The 23058-nt window shown below is 41.4% G+C and overlaps 1 protein-coding gene across 2 annotated transcripts in view; it reads right to left on the bottom strand.

Annotated features, from left to right (window-relative positions):
- PLCXD2 (phosphatidylinositol specific phospholipase C X domain containing 2) overlaps nt 1–21544 on the bottom strand; it is a 52308-nt gene extending 30764 nt beyond the window's left edge. For both annotated transcript variants that reach the window (XM_057301858.2, XM_057301857.2), the window contains exon 1: nt 20789–21544. In XM_057301858.2, the coding sequence (XP_057157841.1) occupies nt 20789–20951 (163 nt within the window). In that variant the 5' untranslated portion in view covers nt 20952–21544. The remainder of the gene's footprint in view (nt 1–20788) is intronic.
- Between the last annotated feature and the right edge of the window lie 1514 nt (nt 21545–23058).

The raw sequence follows: 23058 nt of genomic DNA, 5'->3' as shown, positions 1-23058 counted from the left end.
TAGAAGATATAAGTGTTCAAGCCAAGAAAAAGAGTAATTTTTTCCCATCTCCGAAGGAGGAAAATGAGAACAGATGCCCCCCTCCAATGGAATTGAATCAGAGATGTCCAGCTAAACAATAGCTCCTCCTCCCTCATCACTGCCATCTTGGAGGGTTTCAGAGATGTCAACCTCATGAGTTGTTAACCAATTTTAAATAGTTGAATTTTTCTGAGAAAAAATAGTAGTCCCTTCTTATTTGCAGTTTCAATTTCCACAGTTTCAGTTAGCCACAGTCAACTGTGGTCCAAAACTATTAAATGGAAAATTTAAAAAATAAACAATTCATAAGTTTTAAATTGTGCCCCATTCTGAGGAGCGTGATGAAGTGTTTTGCCATCCCACAGGCCTTCCAGCCCAGGATGTGAATCATCCCTTTGTCTAGCATATCTACTTGGTAGAGGTTCCCCAACCATTAGTCACTTAGCCATCTCAGTTATCATTAAAACACTCAAACACCAATATAACCATCAACAGATAATCTTTCCCTAATGTAAACAGCAGAACCAGTAATATTTTCAGAAGTTTTTCTGTATGTTTTCTACAAACTGAAAATACTAATGATGAGTTCTTAGAGACGTAAGCATGGCCAAGCACGCCTGTTGCAGTTTCACAGTGTTGGTGTTCCAGGAACCCTAACTCTACTTGAGAATGACCCCAAAGTGCGACAGCAGTGATGCTGGCATATTGTTATAATTGTTCTATTGTATTACTAGTTATTGTTGTTAATCTCTTACTGTGCCCAATTGATAAATTAAACTTTATCATAGGCATGTATGTACAGGAAAAATTACAGGATGTATAGGGTTTGGCTCTATCCATGGTTTCAGCAGCCATTGGGAGCCTTGGAACATACCACTTGCAGATAAAAAGAGACTACTGTAAGAAGATTTTATGATTTGATTTACGGAGAGCCAGAAGACCCTATCTTCATAGAATTTATATTAAAAATGTTTCAACAAGATTTTTTTTTTTTTAGAAAATGGGCTAAAAAAATGAGATTTAGGCCCTCAAACACATTATCTCACTAAAAGTGCTTGGATTTTAATGACTTATGATTTTTAAGAAATTCAACATTTTTTTCAAATGTACTAAAACGAAGGCAGTCAAAACATTCCCACTCAAGTTCACCTGATTAAAAACTCTGAATATATTCCTGAGGTTTAGAGAAACCACTACTTCATTTTACAAATGGCTGACAACAACATATGTCTCAATATGCATACAGGCAATACAGGCAAAATCAGCAGGCCAAGTTTCTGGAAGAAGAGCCATTTAGGAGCTGCTCCTCCTTTAGCATGAATGTCCACTCTCAGACTTCGACAGTGATGAGGATATGCCAGAACACCTCTCTGGCCCTTCAGAGAGCACCGGCCTAGCTGGACTCCGGATCCCTTAGGGTCCAGCTCTGACTTCCCATGGAGGCCGTCACCAGCTCACTTCCCTGTGGAACATCTTCCTGACTCACAACAGCAGCCAGCTGTGCCAGGACTATGAGCTTCCAGGTACAGCCATGTTGAGGGGCACGGCCACAGAGCAGTGACTAAAGGGACTAGTCTACAAAGGATGTTAAGATATTGCTTGGAAAAACTGCAAATTTGGTGCCAGTTGCTGCAGGTTTTCACCAGCGACTCCTTATGAAATGGGCAAGATGTTAAAAAAAAAAAAAAGCTCTCTTCAATGCACATAGTAAACTCTTTATCTTGAAAATGAACATGCGATAAGAGAAAAAGTCATTTTTAATCACCACTCTCTTGTAAGCACAGTGAATACTGGTAGCTGGAGTATCTTCTGTTTGCTGAGCACCAACTGCAATATTCATATCTGGCATTAATAGCTTTTGACATACTTGAAGCAGTATTAAGCAGTGGGTAGGGGTATGCCAATTTAGAGATAGACTCTTGGAAAGACCTCAGTGGATCTGCTGAGGAAACAGAGAGAGGTTGAGAAGCTGGGAGCGAAGGCTGAGGAGGCTGAGAATCAAAGGGGAAAAGGAGAGGGATCAGAGGGGGCTGCAGGGCTCAGAAGAAAGACTCAGGAAAGGAGGCAAACCTAATAGAAAATTTTCAAAGCTGCAGTATACTTTCACTTCTACAACTTTTACCAAATGAGGTGTAAATATTTTTAAAGCGACAGCTTGAAGGGGTAGCCTATTATTAAGCTGTCTGAAGCACACGTGTCTCAGTCTAGCCATTTTGAGGCCCCATCCCTCAAGGGGCTCTGCTCTGTGGACCTTGCCTCCTGGCTTCATCTCACCTGGTGCCTGGATCACAGGCCCCAAGCAGATGTAGACCTAGCTGGGGAGTGGGGTAATACCACACAAAGGGGTGAAGGAGGTGGGAAAGTACAAGAGAAAGCTTTCTCTCTGATTGAGATGAACACCTTAAAAAAGACCCCTTTATGAACAAATGTTTTTCTTGGTATACTGGAATTAAAACCCTACCCAAAGCGCTAGCAACATAAGCATCGAGAAGCAAGATATATCGATCTGGGGGCATTCGAAGGAGAATGATGTATAAAGTCACAAAAGCATGAAGTAGAAAATGAGATGAACACCAGGAATACAGCATTTCACAGATACTATTGAAGTAACTACAATAGCCAGAAAATGTAGTGTTCAGATAATCCACACAAATAGGTGACTTTCAAGGATGAGGCAGGGAAATCTTTTCATTAGTTGACTAAAAATGTACAACCACAAAGAGTCTAGCTTAAGCTTCACGTTGCTCAGAATAGCACTGCACTAGTGTAGAATGCAGCAGGTCGTCACTGCGGAGGCTCAGAGGTTCCGACTCTGCTCCTCCATAGCCACAGATGAGTCTGATGAGGAACTTTCTATAAATAATAAATGCCTCAGCCTTGTGCTGCATTTGCCTTATTTAAAGGTAACAGATTACTGGAAAGGGTAAGCAAGCCCCTGGGGCTCAGGGGTAAGCCTCACAAACTCTGAGCAGCCTTTTATGAGCTTTTACAGTACAATAATCTATATAAACCTCCTGGTGATTGTCTTATCTAGAATAAGTATTTAGATAACAGAGGCCAGCCCAATTCTCCCTTTGCTTTTCCCTGGTTATATAACAAAAAATGGTGGCATAGATGATGTGTTCCTTCTACCCCTCCCTCTTCCCCATTTGCACGTTATTGAACTATTTCCCTTAATTCTCCTATAAGCTGGTGGAAGATACAGACAGAATGGCCAGACTCTACACTTCCACTGACATTTAAAGGTCAAGTCTCCTTGTATCATAAATAATGGTATCTCCCTTCCACACGTAGGGAAAGGATAACTGAAAATTACCTAAGGTCAGAGGGGGAGGGAACCTTTGAAAGTTCACCTGGCAAAAGGACTTGATTTACTGCAATTTTGCTGAACACTTTAGCTGAGATAGCTCGTTTCATGAAGAGTTGAAGGAAATTAAAATCAAAGGATGAATTCATCCAGCTATTGTTTTTCACCTCTGTTCTTAATTTATTTTAATTTGGTTACCCTCTCAATAAATAAAGACTTCTAAAACTGGGTCAATGACATAAATAGAATCTGGTTTTCAAATATTTTCTTTCATATAGAGGCTTTTAAAAAAAATATTGCTGGACCCTTAGTGCCAGGTGTTACCTTTGAGAGAGAGCTTCTATCTGTGGTCAAGCCATGTGGCTTAGGTTCATTTAAATTTCCCCATCTGAAGAAGAAATTCATTTTTCAGGAATCACATATTCAGTACATATCTCTTTAAAAATTCTCTCTCCCTTTCCTCTGCCCCTGGAACTCATGGAAACCTTTTCACCCAATAACTAAAAGCATCCTGGCCGGGCGGTGGCTCACGCCTGTAATCCCAGCACTTTGGGAGGCCGAGGCGGGCGGATCACAAGGTCAGGAGATCGAGACCATCCTGGCTAACACGGTGAAACCCCGTCTCTACAAAAATACAAAAAGAAATTAGCCGGGCGTGGTGGCGGGCGCCTGTAGTCCCAGCTACTCGGGAGGCTGAAGCTGGAGAATGGCATGAACCCGGGAGGCGGAGCTTGCAGTGAGCCGAGATCGCGCCACTGCACTCCAGCATGGGCGACAGAGCCAGACTCCGTCTCAAAAAAATAAAAAAGGAACCTGAAGACATTCAGTTTATCTCCCCAGTGTTTTTACCTCAGCTCTTTTAACATTAACTTTTTTATAACTCTGGTGGGGGCTCTTGCCTGAAAATAACTGAAATAACTTCAATCTATTGAGTGCTTATTATGTACCTAATGCCAGGCTGGGCATTTTACTTACATGATCTCATTTGACCTGTGCTACAATCCTGCAGGGCAGTGATTACCTGCATTTTACAGATGAGGAAACTGAGGCTCAGACTGGTTTTGCAACTAGTTCAGGGTTGCAAAGATTGCATGTGGCTGCCCGGGACATAGACCCAGGTCTGTCAGACCTCAGTGCACACAAAGATACTCTGGGGATGATAGTATTGGTTCTATGTCCTTATTGATTAAACAAGTCAAGTGCATTGTTCATTTACTTTCAATAACATGGTGATCGCAGAGTTTGTCTTTGGACCTAAATGCCTGGTCCCTGCCAGTGCAGAAAAATTGATGAAGAAATTAAAGCTATTTTAAATTTTGTAAAGACCTGAAGAATTTCTACATAGGGACACAGGAGGGCACTCTAACCTTCTCTCAGTTGAAGAAACAGTCTGTAATTCCACAGCTGAGCCTGAATCCCAGTGCTGGTTCTGCTATGATTACTTCTGTGAACCTGGGCTTCCAAACTTGTACTTGGAATTCTGTTTCTTCATTTGCAAACTTAGGAAAGTGAGCGAAATGCGACTTAGGGTCTCTTCTATCTTAAGAATTGGATAATTCCACTTATTAACAGCTTACTAAAGGCATTTGTGACCATATTTATGAAGGACTATTCATCATTGCAAAGAAATAACATTTTTCTTTCACACTTACCATACTTAAACAGAAAATATGCCTGTAAATTTAACTCATCATATTTGCAAAAAGCAAATCATTCCAAGCCTAAAGTGGTATTTATTGCTTTTTGGCTGAGAATTTCGTCAAATTGCTGGAGACCTTCTTTCTGCTCACACAGATTCCTAGGACCCATATTCCTGTTGGGTCTTAGGTGTGTCCTACAGTGATTAAATGCATTGGCTAATAGTTCACTTATTGTTTAGCATTTATGTGACAGTGCCCTTCACTTTAAAGGCTGGTGTTTCATTATTTTGTGGGTCATTTTAATGGAATTTATCATTGGGACTTTGAAAAAACATATTTATAGTTACCTAGTTTGGCTGGAATTTTTCACAGGGCAGAGTTATTTTAAGATTCATTTGATAAATTGGAGAATGAGATACAGAGAAGCTTCTTAGCTAGTTCCCCTCCAGGATAAGAAGAGGTTTTTTCTCTTTCCTGTAAATAAAGGCCTAAGCTAGGTGTTCTGACAGAGGAAAGGGAAAAGGGAGGAGAGAAAATCCAGTAAGTAGCAGTTTAAATTACATGAAATGGTGGGCTTAAAGGGAATTTGTACATTACACCCAACGGGGAAAGTGAATGAAAACACACCCCACCCTTGAAGACCAGTGTTCTGAGAGCTTACACACCTGCTAAAGCCTCATGCTGGTCTTTCTGTGTAGAGGCAGAATAGAGGCCAGATAGATTTTCTGTGCCGGAGCCTTGCTGGGTGATTACTACATAGACCACTTAAACCACTGGGCTGCTTTTGTTCTGAGTCAATAAAAAGCCTCCTAGATGTCTGGTCTTGAAAAAAAAAATGTAACTTGTTCAGCCAGAACAGGTCAGCATGTAGTCCTTCAAACATCACCATCCTCATGGGTGCTCATGCATTAGAGTCCCGACATGGGAGCAAATGGCCTCAGATGAAAAGAAAATTACCCTTTATTACAACCAACAAAAGAAACTAAAGTTACAACCCAACACTGGGTCAATCTCCAACTCTATCAATGACTTTTATTCAAATGCAATTAAATGAATTTGGCATGACCTAATTTTTTACAATTCTAGTATTGTTATCAGGATTTTGGGGGGCCATCTGCTTAACCTCTCTGTGACTGAATTTCTTCATCTGTAAAATGGGGATAGTAGGAGTATCTACATCATTAATTTATTATAATAATTAATTGGCTTTATATAAATCAAACAGCAATATCGGTCTCCTAGGAAGTGCTATATAAATATTAAATGAGCAAGCTATCTTTCTTCTGCTTCTTTTATTATTATTATACTTGTTCTTACTCTTAAAGCCTTGAGGCATCTTGAGAAGACTGCAATGCAGTTATAAGATTTTGTCTTACCTTAGGCGTTACTACTTGCTTCCTGCCTGTCCTAGTTTCTCCTTAACTAGAAATATAGATTTTTAAATATCTGTTTTTTATGCTTAAATTCTTTGTAGATATATTTCAAGATTCCATCTTTCCCCTCCTCCTTCTTTCCCTCCACTTTTATCATAAGGTGCTTATTCTGAACAAGACAGCAAGTATACGGAAATGACAAAACAGTTGTATACAGCAGAGAGAAACAGTCCCAATGGGGTATATCATGTCCTATAATGGAAATGTGCACAGAGGTCATACCTGAACTGAACTGTAATTGGCAAGGCAAAGCGAAGGTGGGTTATTGGAAGAGAGGGTGTTCAAAGACTGGAATTATAACAGGGATAGAACACTTTCTTTCACAGTTTTCTTCAAGCCCAAAATTGTCACTGGCTCCCTATGGTCTACAACACAAAGCATAAAGTGCTTAGTACAGTGCTGAAAATCTCTCTCCAACTGGCTTGTCTGTCTTTCCCTAACTTTCCCATTTCCTTCTCCTGTCACTTCTACAGGTGACCATGGCAGCCCTTCTCTGTTTCCTGAAGGTGCCCTTGTTTTCTCATCTCTAATTTTGGGCATTTGCTTCCCTGTCTCTGGAATGTCCTTCCCTCTTCATGTTGAAATCCTCCCTGTCTCTCACAGTCCAGCTCACAGGTGCTCTTCTCCTGAAGCAGTTCCTTACCTACCATCTAGAAGTAACCTTTCCCTTTCCAGGTCCCAGCACAGTTTGCTTGTTTCTTTATCATGGTACTCACCTCATTCTGCTTTTATTGACTTTATTTGAACTCTTGTATATCTCTTATAAGATCTACAAACTACATCTTGTTCATTTTTAAAAAATGTCCCACAGTAGCTATTATGATATTAGGTATATATTAAGTAATCAAAAGGATGTTTAATAATAATAGCTATATATATAACATATTTATTTCATAATTGGCAATATTCTAATCACATTGTATATCTTATTTTCTTTTTTTAAAGTTAATTTACATTTATCTTATTTAATTCTTTTTTGAAATTTAATTCTTAAGTAACTTTGTTGTGTAGTAAAAAATTTAAACCTTACCCAAAAGGAGGTATGGTCTTCGCCCTCAGTCCTTGGGAGGCAATTGCTTAAGCCCTTGGAATGTCCTGCCTGATCAAAGTATCTTTATTTACCTGACAGCTTTGGGCCATAAGGGAAAGTCTAAGGATGTGATTTATGGTGCAGGATTTGAGTCACATGGGTATGGGCTTAACCTCTGAAGGGGCTGGATACTTAGGTCAGCCATGTGGAAGACCAGAAAAGATTCTGGACACCAAAGCTCAGGTGAGCTTCCCTGGTTAGCAGTACTTTGTGTGGTACTGTCACACATCAATACGAGGAAAGAAACACTGTCCATGAGAAGAGGACAACTGGAAGCTCCACATTTGGAAATTTCCTGAACTTTGCTCCATGCACCTCTTCCTTTAGCTGATTTTGATCTGCAGCCTTTCAGAGCAATAAACAGTAACTATGAGTATAACAACTTTCAATGAGTTCTGTCAATCTTCCTAGCAAATTATCAAACAAGGGTGATCTTAAGGCTCCCAAACCTGTAACTGGTATCAGAGTGAGGGTGGTCTTCCAGCTTGTGCTTCCTCTAACTTTGCACTTTTGAAGTGGATATTATAATTATCTCAATTTTACAGATGAAAAAACTAAGAGACAGAGGGGTAAAGCTTTTTACTCAAGGTCATGCAACTATTAATAGTAGCTAGGATTTGAGCCTACAACCTACACTCTGAACTACTTTTTCATAGTGCCTCCTGTGTGAATAACAAAGAGAGAGAGAGGATAAAAGATATAAGAAAAGGCTGGGCACAGTGGCTCATGCCTGTAATCCCAGCACTTTGGGAGGTCATTGCGAGAGGATCGCTTGAGCTCAGGAGTTTGAGACCAGCCTGACCTGGTCTCTATTAGAAATAAAAAAAAATTAGCCAGGTGTGATGGCATGTGCCTGTAGTCTCATCTACTCAGGAGGCTGAGATGGAGAACTGCTTGAGCCAGGAGGTTGAGGCTTCAGTGAGCCATGGTCATGTCACTGTACTCCAGCTTGGGTGACAGAGCAAGACCCTGTCTCAAAAAAAAAAAAAAAAAAAAAAAGAAAGAAAGAAAGAAAGAAAGAAAAAAACCCATAAAGAACAGAGGGATGAACATGTGTTCTTAAATGCTGAAGATATTTAGGGTGGCTTTCATAGAAAAACATCTTGTATTCCAATTCAGGTATTTAATCTATACAAATATTACAATAAATTTAATATGAACAGATAATAATTGTGCATGTTAAAATATTTGAGGCCTGAGTTAAGAATATATTAATTTACAAAGTTATTAATACATATAAGTACGCCTTATGGTCATTGAATATAGCAAAAGACTTGTCTAAGAAAACAAAAAACCCTTAGAGTCCTTGGGGACAATCTTATTGTCCCTTGCCTTTCCATTTTAATTACCATCATTAGTCTGTGAGCTCACCTGACTCTACCAAGGAGACTGACCTGTTCTTTCCTCTGTGATTCCATGGCAGTGAGTTGATATTTGATGAACTTAGGACATTGAGTGCTATTTATCTCCACATCTGTCTCTGCCACCTAAGTGAAAGTCTTTCAGGGCAGGATCATGTCAACTTCATGCTTATATCTCCAAAATTAGTTTCTGGAATTTAGTAGGTACTAAATGCATCTATACAGAATAAATACAAGCATGGATACTTGAATGAACAGATGCTTAGAGAGTTGCCTAAGGCTGGTAGGCCTAGCTCTCCTGATCCTTTCCCAAACTTCTATTTGGTCCATCCAACATTAAACAGGTAGGGTTCACTCTCTGCTCCTTTTCACCCCTTGCACCTGTTTCCTAGCTCCATTTATCTCCCTTTTTCCTTCTAGCTTGAGTTATCTGGGTCAATGAAGAGGAATGTGTCAGAAAACATAGAGGACAAAATTAACCAGAAAGGATGACTAAAGGAACAACTATAATAAAATATTACATTGAACAATTTTAAAAGAAAGGTACCAGAGAGATTTCCTGCAACTTATGCCTGCATAAATTATATTCTAATAATATCTCTTTGGAGCCACCAATCTCACACTTCTGAATTAGGTCCTTGAGAAAAATGCGACATCTGTAGAGAGCTTGACTCCATATTAACAAGTAGAGAAAGGCTGAGGCATCTTTAGGGTATACAAAATTAGTCATTATGAGTCCAAGATTCCAAGTGAGGGGGGCCACTTAGTAGTCCCTTGAACCAAAGATAACATCTTTAAACCTTCTTCTCAACATATCATACTTGTTTATTTTCCATGAGGCATGTGGGAGAGTATTCATAATAACCATCAAACTGCCTGCAAAATCTGAGAGCCATGTGGCCAATTTAATTTTTAATCAGTCGCCTATTAAATTCATAATTATCCACAATGCAATAAAGCAACTGTTTAAGGCAGAATACTTGGAAGCAGAGGATGTTGATCAACTTATTCTTTTTTATGTGCTGAGAAGCCAAGATGCATCTCACTGTCTGAGGAGAGACAGCCTGGGAATTAAAAAAGTCTGTCTTGGTCTACCCCTGCAACTGGCTGGATGAGCTCAGAGATAATTGAAGTAAATCAGAGGTTTACAGGGTACTTTTTAGACCTGCAATACTTTCAAATGAAGTATCTATGTGTGAAACAAATGCAACCAGACCTTCTCTAGTTGAAGTTTCTCCCCAACAGTCTCCACCCCTTAACCTGAGATTGCCAGAGGGGCACCAAAGGGTACTAAACCTTCCCTGCTCTGCAAGGCACAATGAGCATTCCATTGCCCAAGGTATTCCCCAAGTTAGCTCCAACGTCCTATGATTTATGTGAGCCAAAGGGTTTTCAATCCCATGTTGCAGGGGGGAGCATTTTAAAGCCCTCTACATGGGGAGGGGTACCTATTCTCTTTTGAAAGATTTTCTCTTCTTCAATTGTCCAATAGACCCCAATCCCTACTCCAAATAAGATACTGTAGATAATTCATTCACAAGAAATTCTTCTTCTATTCTGCTACCATGCAACCTGCTCTGTCTCCAAATAGATGGCATCATCTTTTTGTGAAGTAACCCCTTGCAAGGGGCACTTGGTCATTCCCCAATAAGCCTTCTCAGCTCTGAGATAACCATATTTGCTTTAACAACCTTTTTGTAAACACAAAAGAAAGAACAATAATAAGCTTTAGGAGAAACCAGAAAAATGTTTAGGGTAGGAGAAAAAGTTACATTAAATGAACTATTCTACTGCAAAATTCTCCTGCTTTTTTTGAGCTTATTGGTGCAACCTGAGATGTCCATGTATGAAATAAATTGTGTTTGATGATTGTGGTAAAGCAACTAAAAGTTTCCATTTCACAGCTGGTTTATGGTATAGTATACACAAGCTAACTCCTACACTCATGCCCAAGCTGCCAAGAGAGAATTCATACAGAACAGGCAGAACACTGGACACTAGACAAACACGAGGGGGCACCTCTCTGGGAATAGAAACTCAACAAATTTTCTAAAAGAAGTACAATCTTAGTTCAAATCTAAAATATATAATCTAAAAAATGAGGATATCAGCTTTAAATTCAAACCATCTGATATTGGATATAATAGTAGCTGTGAGTGAGGGTAGAAGGTTGGGCAAATTGTGAAATGTGAAGATTTAGCTCTGAAACCATCTCCACTGTGTCCCACCTGTGCCCTTCTCCCAATTCTGAAATGTCCCACAGGTGCCTCAAATTCAGCATGCCCCAGACTAAGCACCTGCTTCCTTCCACCACCTCTAAACCTGCTCCTTCTCCTTTATCCATATTCCTGAGAATGCCACTAACTTCCTCTCTCTCACCCAAGCCCCTTGCACCTTCTCTTTTGCCCCCCAATTAATCGCCAAGTCCTGCTGACACTTTCTCTTTTTCTTTGTCCATGCTGTCACCCTCCTCCTCAGGTCAGGGTCGCCTCCCACTTGGATGACCTCATCAGCAACCTAATTGGTCCCCTTGGTTACAGTACTTCCTAGTTCCCATATACTTTGTGCTGCAGCGAGAGTGATCTTTCCAAAACACAAAGTTGACCTTGTGATTTGCATGCTTAAAACCCTTCCCACTCCTGTTCAGGTAAAGTTAGTTAACTTTTTTTTTTTTTTTTTAAGACGGAGTTTTGTTCCGTCGCCCAGGCTGGAGTGCAGTGGCATGGTCTTGGCTCTCTGCAACCTCCGCCTCCTGGGTTCAAGTGATTCTCCTGCCTCAGTCTCCCAGGTAGCTGGGATTACAGACGCCCGCCACCATGCCTGGCTAATTTTTGTATTTTTAGTAGAGATGGGGTTTCACCATGTTGGCCAGGCTAGTCTCAAACTCCTGACCTCAAGTGATCCACCAGCCTCGGCTTTCCAAAGTGCTGGTATTACAGGCATGAGCCACTGTGCCCAGCCCGAAGTAAGATAACTTTAACATGCCTTTTCTTTTTTTTTTTTTTTTAGATGGAGTCTCACTCTGTCACCAGTCTGGAGTGCAATGGCGCAATCTCAGCTGATTGCAACCTCTGCCTCCCAGGTTCAAGCGATTCTCCTGTCTCAGCCTCCCGAGTAGCTGGGACTACAGGTGCATGCCACCATGCCCAGCTAATTTTTGTATTTTTAGTAGAGATGGAGTTTCACCATGTTGGCCAGGCCGGTCTCGATCTCTTGACCTTGTGATCTGCCTGCCTTGGCCTCCCAAATTGCTGGGATTACAGGCATGAGCCACCACGCCCGGCCTAACATGGCTTTTAAGACCTCTAAGTATGTTGCCACTTTACTCCCTGACAGTCTCCTCCTTGCAACCCACAGTACAACCATAATAAACTATTTTGGTTTGTTAAATGGGCCATTCCCTCTCTTCAAGATCCTCACTCATTTTATTTCCCCTTCTAGAGCATCCTTACTGTGTTTATCTTATCCTGAGGGCTAATTTCTGTGTATTTTTCAGGGTTTAGTTTATTCATAACTTCCTCCAGGAGGCCTCCCTAGTCTTGTTAAGATGCCCTTGCTATATGCTTCTTCCAGCAGTAATGTATACCTCTCCAGTCATCCTATATAGCATATTGTGTTATAACTGCTTGATTAAATGTCCATTTTTCCAACTATACTGTCAGCTCTTTGAAGGCAAGGACCATGTCTGTATTGATCATCACTGAATCACCAGTGCCTAGGAGAGAGCCCAGTATATGGAAGAAAATTATACAAGTGTTGAATAGAGTGAAAGAAACAATGAGTTTCTCATCTTAACCCACAGTATCCCTAATAACTGCTGGGTCATTTTGTTTCACTTCACTCTTATGCAGTTATTTTAGGGGGGACTTTCCACCCATTTCTGACCAACTCTTTCAATGGCTGCTTTTTGCCATCAGGATGACATTCAATCTTGGCATGGGCATATAAGGCTCATTAGGATCTAGTTCTTGCCTACTTTCCCAGCCTCATATCTATTCCTTTCTTTAAATAAAATCCATGCTCTAACCACACCAGACTGCTTGGCTTTGCCCAAGGTCACCATGCTGTCTGACTCCTCAGTCCCTCTGCACTGGGACACCTGGCTTTCTACTCCTCGCTATTTATATTTCAACCCAAGGGTGCTCTTGGAAGTCCAACCTACCAAGCTTTCCTCCTACTGCCAGTAACAGAATTGGGTATTGGTTTTCTGAGTGTTACAGACCCCATACATTTTCTCTATCATGTTTGAATTTTGGCTTTCTTCTAAGGTCATATTTTCAGGAAGAGCAGGGAGAAGAACCTTACAAATCTGTGTGATCACCCGATTTAACACAGTACCTGGCACAAAAGGGCATTCAGTAACTACCTTTTGAGTTAATGATTTTCCTTTAAATGAATACAATTTTTTAAATATAGGCAATGAGAACCAAAAGAAGCAAAAGGAGTATGCAGGCACTGACATATATTTTTAGCCAAATTAACACAACACACTCATATAATTCTTGTGAGGATCCATATGGACACCTACTGCCAAGATGATCACCTAAACTCGAACCTGGGGAGGGTGGACGAGAATGCTGTTTTCACCTTTCTCTGTTTGGCATTTATTTGGGGAGGGGTGTATCTGGTTTCAATCACACTTTAAAAATAATGCTTTTCATATATAAGCCTCCAAATCATACATGTTCATAAAATATTCATCTCAGTCTGACAGGGCCTAGGCATTTTTCAGTTCCACCACTACTGCAGACTGCTGCCACACTCCAAGACATTTGCATTATAGCACAAAAATGTGTACTATTTTTTCCCTTATTTTCATCTTGTCAGGTCTGAACAGAAATAAAAATACTGATAGAACATTCTCTAAGAAGAAATGATACTTTACAGCTGACAGTGCTAGAGTAATTGGACATTAACAAAAAAACCCCAACCTGTTATTTTCTTAGAAAATTTTAGCTGCTTAGTAGACAATGAATCCACAAAAGACTGCCTGTGTTTCATAGATTATATAACCTAGGCATGCCCCTTAGAGCAATGCAGACCTCTGTAGCTCAACCTGTTTTATCTTGAAGTTACCTAGAGACCTACTAATATAATCCTCCCATGTACTTTGATCCTCACAGTGTTCAGTAATATAATCCAAATTCCTATCGATGTTTAACAACACAAGAGAGAAGGTGGAAGGACTCCTGCTTAACCACAAATGTAAATACTAAAATAAATTTAGTCACAGATCTCCTCCACCTAAATTTGGTTCTTGATGCGTGTTCAAATTCTTTTCACACACACAAACACACCCACCTATTACAATGTCTACAAATAATCCCTCCTCTGCAGGCCTGGTTTGAAACTCTAATTGGGGCTAGTCAGCATTGGCAAAGTGGTTTGCGATTTTCCCAGAGGCAAAGTTGCAGGACGCTAAAGCACTTCACTAGCATTACCTTTAGTGTGCCTGTGCTCCTAAGTTCCTAGAGGCAGGAGAGAGATGTAGAAGCTACCTGTCAATCTAGTGGAGGTCAGGTCAGATCACGTGTTAGAAACCAACCCCTCAGCTTCAGAAACATGTCTGAGAGAGGAGCTTGCAGGTGGAAGCAGCACACTCCAAGGGTCTGAAGTGTCAGTGGGCATGTTTTGCAAGACATTTATGATGGGTGAACGATAGCAGGTATTGAGATTTGGGCCCAGTGGAGGTTGAGGCTGAGGCTAACGTCATAGCTAAGTATCTGTGCATGTGTGTGTGTTGGGTAATGGATGGTGCATGTGTGTTGCATGTGTGGGTGATGTATGTGTTTGGAGGGATGATGAAGCTATTATTCCAATAGCTGGGGGAAGGAATTATAAAACATGTTTAAGGATTTGTTCAAAGGAAAGCATTTTGTAACATTCCCACTCTCGAGCTAGGAACAAAATGACTGGATTAGGAGGGCAAGTGATGAGGAAATGAGGAGAGCAGAAAAAAGTTAACAACATGTTTCTGTCACAGAGGGCTGAGTTTTTCCCAAAGGCTCTGGATGTCTGGGGATGACAAAGTCTGACAGCTGAATTTGGGATGGGACAGGACAGAGTAAATAACTAAAGAAAGTTTTCTGGCTGTCTTGATCAGCCACCCCCTATTGCATCTAAGACACCCTTGGCACTCACATCCTGGGCAACCCTCCGTGTATCCTTCCCTTAACTTTAAAGCCTCCTTTGCAGGGTAACCATTCAAGTTACCCTAATCTGATCAGACAGAGAACACTGAGTTAGACAGTTTAATTGGACAGTCAGCTCCTTAACTAGATTGTAAATTACCTGAGGGTATAAACTGCATTTTACACCTCTTTTTTGTTGTCCATTCCAGGCACAGGCTTTCAATAAATGAATGTTCCGGTTGATTTTTTTTAAATGATACATAATAACAATTGTTATTATTATATAGTGCTTATTTTGTGATAGAAAGCATACTATATGAATTAATTTATTTCTCACACTAAGAAAATGAGGTGGTGCATAGATTACCTGTGTTACAGAGAAGGACACTGAGGCACAGAGAGGTTAAGTAATTTCTCCAAAGTCACACTGCTTGTAAAGGGCAGAGTCAGTATTTAAATCCAGATAGTCTGGCTGTTGTATTCATACTCTTAACCAATCCATGATCTTTCTTTTTATAGACATGTGTGATTCTGGAATTCTTTGTGGCTTTTGTGATTTGCAAGAGGAGAGATGGCTAGAGAAATGATGAGCCTTTTTAAGAGTGAAACCTACTAATGGAACCACCACAGTCATAGCGTCTTTTTATTTTTCACCATGGCCACCCAGAGGGGGGAAAAAGTGAAACAAAACAAAAATAAACGATCCTCATTTAAGAGACAATTTTGGTCTTGTATGATTTTTTTTTCATGATTGAGTCAGCCTTGGTAGATTCAGCTTGGTCCTTGGTTTCCCACAACCTCAAATCCTGTAGGAAAATGGATTTGTTTTAGGGCCAACTCACGGTTCATACTATCCTCAAAGTAGAGCCAACCAAAACTTCTTGTTACACAATTTATTTTGTGCTCTTTTGGGGTGGTCTCCAAATCTCTTTTAGATATGCCAAATCTGGTTCAACTTTCAGAAGCAAGATCTGAGTAATGACTCCATCCTGCTCCACTAAGGGATTTTGTCTCCATGTCACACATGTGGGAAGAGGGTGTGGGGCCACAGGAGGAAGACCTATAGAAATCACTAAGTACTCAAGGGCAAAACTGCTAGGAAAAGGATAGGATTCCAGAAAGGTAGAAAAGAAAAGAAGGGAATGATCACTAACAACATGAGAACAGAGAATCGTCTGGGAATCGGAGAGCAGTGAGGAGCACCTGTGGAAGGGTTGACCCTGCCAAGGGAAGGCTGGGGACCAGGTCAGGTCAGTGGAAAGAAAGCAAAGAGGGGAACAAGAAATGAGATCTTGGAGAGGCAGCAGCCAGGCAGCAAAGATGAAAAGCTCTAATTTGACAAGGGAAGAAGGAAGGCAGGAGGGATGTTGGGTGAAAGAATCGCTCCTAGAAAAGAAGTTACACCAGGGCTCTGCTTCTGACTCTTGTGACCATTTTCAGCCTCAAAATTTTCATTTCTAATGGGGCTTAGTGATGAGCCTTATCAAGCCTAATCTTCAGGAATATTATGTGCAATAACAAGAAATGGATTGGAAAATCTTCATATGGTTTCATGTGGCTATTTGTGAAAGCTGAACTTAACCAATCTATTCAGCTCTGATCACAATGAAAAACGATGGTGGCTGCAAACCATGTTTCTAGCATTCTTACTCCATACTTTCCATACTTTCAATTATTCACTCAACTGTCACCAATGACTGCACTGCTACCTTCTACTGCGATTCAGGATTATAAAGGAAAATAAGATATTTTCTGTCAGCAAGTTGTTCACATGGGAAAAACATACACTTAAAAATAACAATGTGTTGAGAAGTACTATGACAAAGAAACTATAACAGGGATATGGAGGGACCAGAGAGGGTGTCCTCTAGCCATTTCCCTCATATACCCCCATTTACTCCCATATACCCCCATTCCACCTGGAAAGCCTCCTTCCCAACCCTGACCCTCAACCCATATCCCTTGAAGTCTTGACCATTCCTCAAATTCTAGATCAAATGCTATTTTCTCAACAAGGTAGTTACTAATTCTCAGAAGGTGGAATTAATCTTTCCATTCTGTGTGCTTCTGTAACATGGTATTTATATCTCTGGTTTAAAATTTATTCTAATTAGTTCTTTTTTAAAAAACTATGTACGATGAAGGTACATATATACATATATATATAAATATCTCTATGGAGGTTTCTTAAAGTGCACTTAGGGTCTGGTGAGGTAAAAGTTCATTTACATCAAGTAATCTACAGCCCCTTTTAAGAGGCTAAAGTGAATAGACCTGCTTCATTCTGGCAATTGTGAAACCTTGTTTATACATTTTCTTGTTTTGAAGAGGCATAAAAGAAATAGGCTTTAGACCTAAAATGACCCAATCATTCCTTCCAGCTCTTTCTACATTGGACAAAGAACAGGCAACAAAATAAAACAAAAAAAAAACCCTCAAATTAATCACATAATTTTTAATCTGGAAAGGACTCTATATTTCATTTAACCCAATATCTTAATTACAAATAAAGAAACTATGTCCTGAGAAATTTAGATACTTCTTCAATATTACACAGCAAGAATCAACAATAAATTTTGCAACCCTTAAGTTCAACGCTCTTCCCAATAGAACCTTCCCAAAATGTAAACCAAGTAGTTTACCTTTAATAAGAAAGAAAGTGTTTTTTAAAAAATGAAATAGCATTAAAATGTACAGAGAAAAAATTCATTGAAAAGCAGTATACATTATAGAGAAATGTCTTCCCATTAGTCCATTTGTCCACAGAGAATATCATGCTTTTACAAAAATCAGTGAAAATGTTTGTAGAGTTTAAAGCTTTAATTTAAAAATCTGTCTTTTATGATGTCTGGATCCTTTATCCTTCAGACATCAAATGATTCTATACAGTTAGCAATGAGAATTATTTTGAGGTTCTTCTCCAAGATATTTTAATACGTTTGGTGGTATTGGCCATTAACAGGTGTTCTTAACAGTTGCGGAAGTAAAATAATACATCAAGGCTCTGTTGAGAGGTGCACATTCACACATGTTCTCTCCCATCATGACTTAGGCAAAGGCAGCAGGTGCACTCAAACGTGGCATAGTTTACTCCATCTCATTTCTGCTATTGTTGCCAGAAGGCTTGCCTTTTCCCTGCCCTTTCCCATGTCCCCCGCCTCATCGCCATCCTGATAGATCTGACCCAGTCCTATAGATGCCCCAGATTGGGCATGTGGGTGCGCACGCACACAACAGGTTGAAGCACTAAAATTGAATTTAAAACTTACTGGGTTTCAATTCTAAACAGGCATATGTATATATAATATGTATATATGTACACAAGTGTATGTGCATATAATATGTATGTATCTACCTATATATTCAAAGTGATAATCACTTAGACAAATACCACTCGCTTTTAAAAATTCTTTCATTCACTGCAGAGGATGGTTTGAAGAAACTGGCTTTCAGTCAAGGATTACACCCACTGCTCTGCCATTCCCAAGGACCCCTCAGGGGCACAGAGACAGTGCCTGGGTTTTGCAGCTACACAGGGGCTTAAATACAACATCTACCACTTACTATTTGTGTGATCTTGAGAAAATTACTTAACCTCTTTGAACAATAATTTTCTTAACTCTAAAGTGAGGATGTTAATACCTACTTCATGGAGTTATGAGGACTGGAGGTAATGTATGCCAGTGGGTCCTGCGTGGTAGTGCTCAGTACATAATAGCTATTATGATGCAGATGATGATAAGAGGGAAGAGTTAAAGAGGAAGTAGGGGGACGATGATGGCCCCCAGTTCCCAAATGCCTACTATATTTCAGGATTTCTCAGCAAGGATTGGTAGAATTTGACTTGACTGCTAGCCTTTATCTGGTGAGTATGAAGCTCGAGGTAGAGGAAAGAGAACTAGTAGGGGAAGTCCATGAATGGCTAGCATTTAATATGTAATTTTCCTGTCTTGAGCCTACACATACATACACTTAATGTCCCTTCCACTGCTGAGGAAACGGCATTTCACAGCAGTGAATTCAGCATCTTTTGAGGAGTCAAAGCCATTTTTTTTTTCTTTTTCCTTAGCAGGACCGGACTTCACAAAGCAGGGTGAAAGAATTCGCGTGATCTCCATGGTGGCTAATCATATAATTTCCAGTTTCAGCAGCTGGCACCAGCTATTTGCTCCCCCGCTACCCAAGCAATTCTAGTAACTGTGAGATATCCTATGGCTCACAGAACAAATGCCCAACTCCTTTCTACAGTCACGGGGTCAGAGTACACAGCCAACCTACTAGCAGAGCTGGAGTTATGGTTTGAGCCAAAGTACAAGGAAGGAGGAAGCCCCAACCTACCCCGGACATGCCCTGAATGACACAGCCATTTAGGGCCTGCCTAAGATGCCATTCTGTTTGCAAACACATATTACCTGCCATATCACTCAACAAAATAATTCCATCAGAAGGCCTGAAGGCAAATGACTAATGTTAAAAGTGGCCCGTGCATCATTTCAGTGACAACTCCACAGGCGCCAATTAAACATGGAAAAGACCTGTTTTGAAGCATGCCCATCTGGCATTTCCCAAGGAACTGTAGTCAATGGCTGATAAAACATACATGATCATAACTATAAAGAAATTTCGCAGCCCTCTCCTTGCTCAAAAGCAACCGGGGCCTATGAGGACAATGAACCTGGAAGACACCCAAAAGAGGAGGTGAGTAAAGAAAAGCCTGCATTTGAAGCCAGCACTGCTCTTCCTCATGCACAGAAAGCAAAGATCGGGAGTTGCATGAGGTCAGATTTTCAGCCACCAAAAACAAACAAACAAAAAAACCAACCAAACCTCAAAAAAAACCCAGACGGGTCTAGGGAATACTTGGGAGTTTGTCTGGTAGTCTGTGGGTGAACTTCAATTGTTATGTCTCTGAGTGAAAGAAAGGATTGGCAGTAGTCCATCCCCTGCTTCTAGGAGTGCTTTCCAGTATCGGCATTTGTAGGACTTGCTCAGCACACCAGGCCAAACTCACTGTACAAATATCCTTCCCTAGAAACCATACAATAACCACCTTCTGAGTGGAAGGAAGAGGACAGACACATTTAACAAATGATGTCAAGGCATAAAACCCCCCGCAGAGAGACAGTGGCTGGAGCAGAAGTGCTTTTCAAGGCTGCAGTTCTAAATCAGTCAGGCAGACACCTGTATACATACATACATACAGAGACAAAGCTTCGAACACCACCACCTCATCACACCTAATGACTGCCTGTGATGAGAGTCTGCATTCTCTATTCTGGCTTTCTAACAACAAAAATGTGTCTTTATACTCAGTTCTGATTCTGAACCTATTCTCTAATGCTTATCCATTTTTTGTTTTTCCAATACACAAGGTCAGATAAATGAGAAATAAAATATTTTTCAGTTTTAATTTTGATCCAGATCTAAATTGTTTGTGACTTTTAATTCATTGCCTTTGATTTCCCCTTCAAGTGATTTAAATCAATGCACCCCTCACATACACATAACAACAGTAAGAAGGCTAATATTCTTAGAATGGGGCTAGCAAATATAAGCAAACAAACAAACAAAAAAAACCACAAACAAAAACAATGATGCTTCTGTTTTCATGAGTCCTTTTACCAATGATGCAGTGTACTGCAATCTCTTTAAAGCAGCTGCTTCAGTGTTAAGTTTTTGGTTTGGAAATAAAAAGGGGTCACTGACAATTAATTTCTCAGCACAATAGAAAAGCAACCCAACCCCTTAACAACACTAAAATGGCAGAATTAAACACAGTGGGAACAAGTAGGAATAGACGAATACCTGGGATTGCCAGATTGGAAAGGGGGAGGTTGTGGAGGTGAGGGGGGAGCGAGGCCATCCAGTCGGCATTGCAGACCTCCGATGATGTCTTTGTCCCGCTGGGGTTGGGGGAGCAGATGGTCCCCATCCTGAGTTTCCTCCTGGCCTTCCTAACTGCTAGCATCCCTGTTGTTAACAAACTGGCCAGTCTCAGCCCAGTGCCACTCACTCAGTGATCATCACTCCTTGGGCTCTGTGGACGTTTCAGGGCGACGCTTGCCACGCCAGTCTTTCCAAAATGCCTTTCTGGCTGGGGGACGGGGCAAACAGATGGATCCTTACCCACTAGCACTCGCAGTCCCCACTCTCTCCGGCCCAGCCTCCGCTCCACTCCCTTAATCTGCTCAGTCCCAGCTCCGTTAAACTTCTTACGTTCCCCTCTGGAGATGGGGGAAGGTAGGCCCCCAGAGATAAATCTTACATAAACTGAAAGTCCGAGGAGCAGCCACACCCGGAGCCACTCACAAGACAGGTGCCCACCCAGTGTACAGACATGCCTGCGGGTCCATACACAGGTGCGCGCCCGGGCGCGCCGGCTCTAGCCTGATTTATGTTTCTATATATGTCACTGGGCTGGTACACAAGCTGGGCCTGCCTGCTACTCACTCCCCCACTTCTCTGCACAGACGCCACCTGCCCTGTGGCTTCCTGAAAGACACACAGAAGTGCAGCCGGCGGCACCCGGACTCCCAGCAGCCCCTCCCCGCACTGCCGGGCAGATTTGCCGGGCTAGGCGGCCCGTGATTGGCCGCTGGCGGAGCGCGCTCCGATTGGCCAGCGCCCTCCGGGCTGCCCCTCTGTCCCGCTCCCACGCCTTCCCTGCTCCCCAGTCTCCTCCCTCCGTTACTCTTGCCTTCCTGTGTGTATGTGTAGACAGACGCCGCGGCAGCGACTGCATTTGTGGAAACTTGCAGGCTTCGGCCAGTCGGTCCTCAGATAGGTCCTCTTTCCTCCAGCCCCTCACACAGTCAGCACTCAGATGTTCACCGCGGCCGCAAATGTTTCCTTCCTTCCTTCTTTCAGACACGCGCGCACACACACCCATACACACACGGAAAGGGTTACAATTTCCGTAAACCACAGAAGCAGCAGAAATATGATAGGTAAGAGGCCCAGAAAGGTGCTGTATCTCATATTTGGATGACAACATCTAGGATGGTTTGTGTTTCAGGCATTACATAATTAAGCTTCACCTACACATCACTACGCAGCAGTTCTGTGCAGTTATTCCCATTTTACAGAGGAGGCAATAATGAAACATATTTGTATTGTCCCGTTGTTTGGAACTTTCTTTCAAATTCCTTGTCCCATTTGCTCTTCACAGTACCCCCACCAGGCAGGGAGGGTTGCTGACATAATTCCCTTTAGAAGATGAAATGAAAGTCTGGAAGCATTCAGGGAGCTGAATGTGGTGGCACTATTGGAAATCCCATTTTGGAAAGAGTCTCGCTGGTATGGAGGCTCGTAGGCATACAAACCCATTTTCCTGCTTTCTGCAGTGTTCCCTACTCCTTCAAATGGTACTTCTCCGTGACGGAAAACTACGAGGTCTCTGCTGATCTGAGGACTTTGCACATGAAAATCACAGGGACATCGTGGCAAACAGACAAATCAAGAAAAGCACCCTGGACCTGATGGTAGGGACCCGGAGGGCTTGATGGTAGGGTTCCAGAGGGCTTGATGGTAGGGTCCTGGAGGGCTCCAGGTCAGGCAGGTCCTCAGTAACTCAGGAGGACCTTATGGGAAAAGAAGGCGGTTGCCTGAGCTAAGACAAGACTGAAGGCTCATATACAGATCTGTAGGTCAGCTAACAATTAATCACCAAGTGGTCCCACCTTATCTCCTGAGCCCCAAACCACCTTTCCATACACATAACTCCTGCTGCATAGTGGCCCCTTTTGACATCTTATCAATCTTTCCTTTTCCAGGCTATTAACATTTATTTAAACCTGCTTTGCTGCATAATAGTCCCAGTTTTTCTGTTTTGTTTGTTTGGTCTGGTCTGGAGGATTATCACTTGTATGTTAAGAAAGTGTGTAATATTTTTAATATATCTCCCAATGCTTAAAGGGTACTTCAGTATAAACGTGGTATTCTTTGTTTTTAAGTACACCACAGGATATTGGTAATATGTCACCTACCTGTTTGCATCAACAATGTTTTTGGGCTTTTTCCTCCCACCCACTCTCCTAGAAAAATCACTCTGTGAAGTAATATCTTAAGATTTATTT

This window comes from Pan paniscus, chromosome 2 (assembly GCF_029289425.2).
Source record: "Pan paniscus chromosome 2, NHGRI_mPanPan1-v2.0_pri, whole genome shotgun sequence".
Taxonomy (NCBI): Eukaryota; Metazoa; Chordata; class Mammalia; order Primates; family Hominidae; genus Pan; species Pan paniscus.
This window is presented reverse-complemented; position numbering and strand designations above follow the sequence as displayed.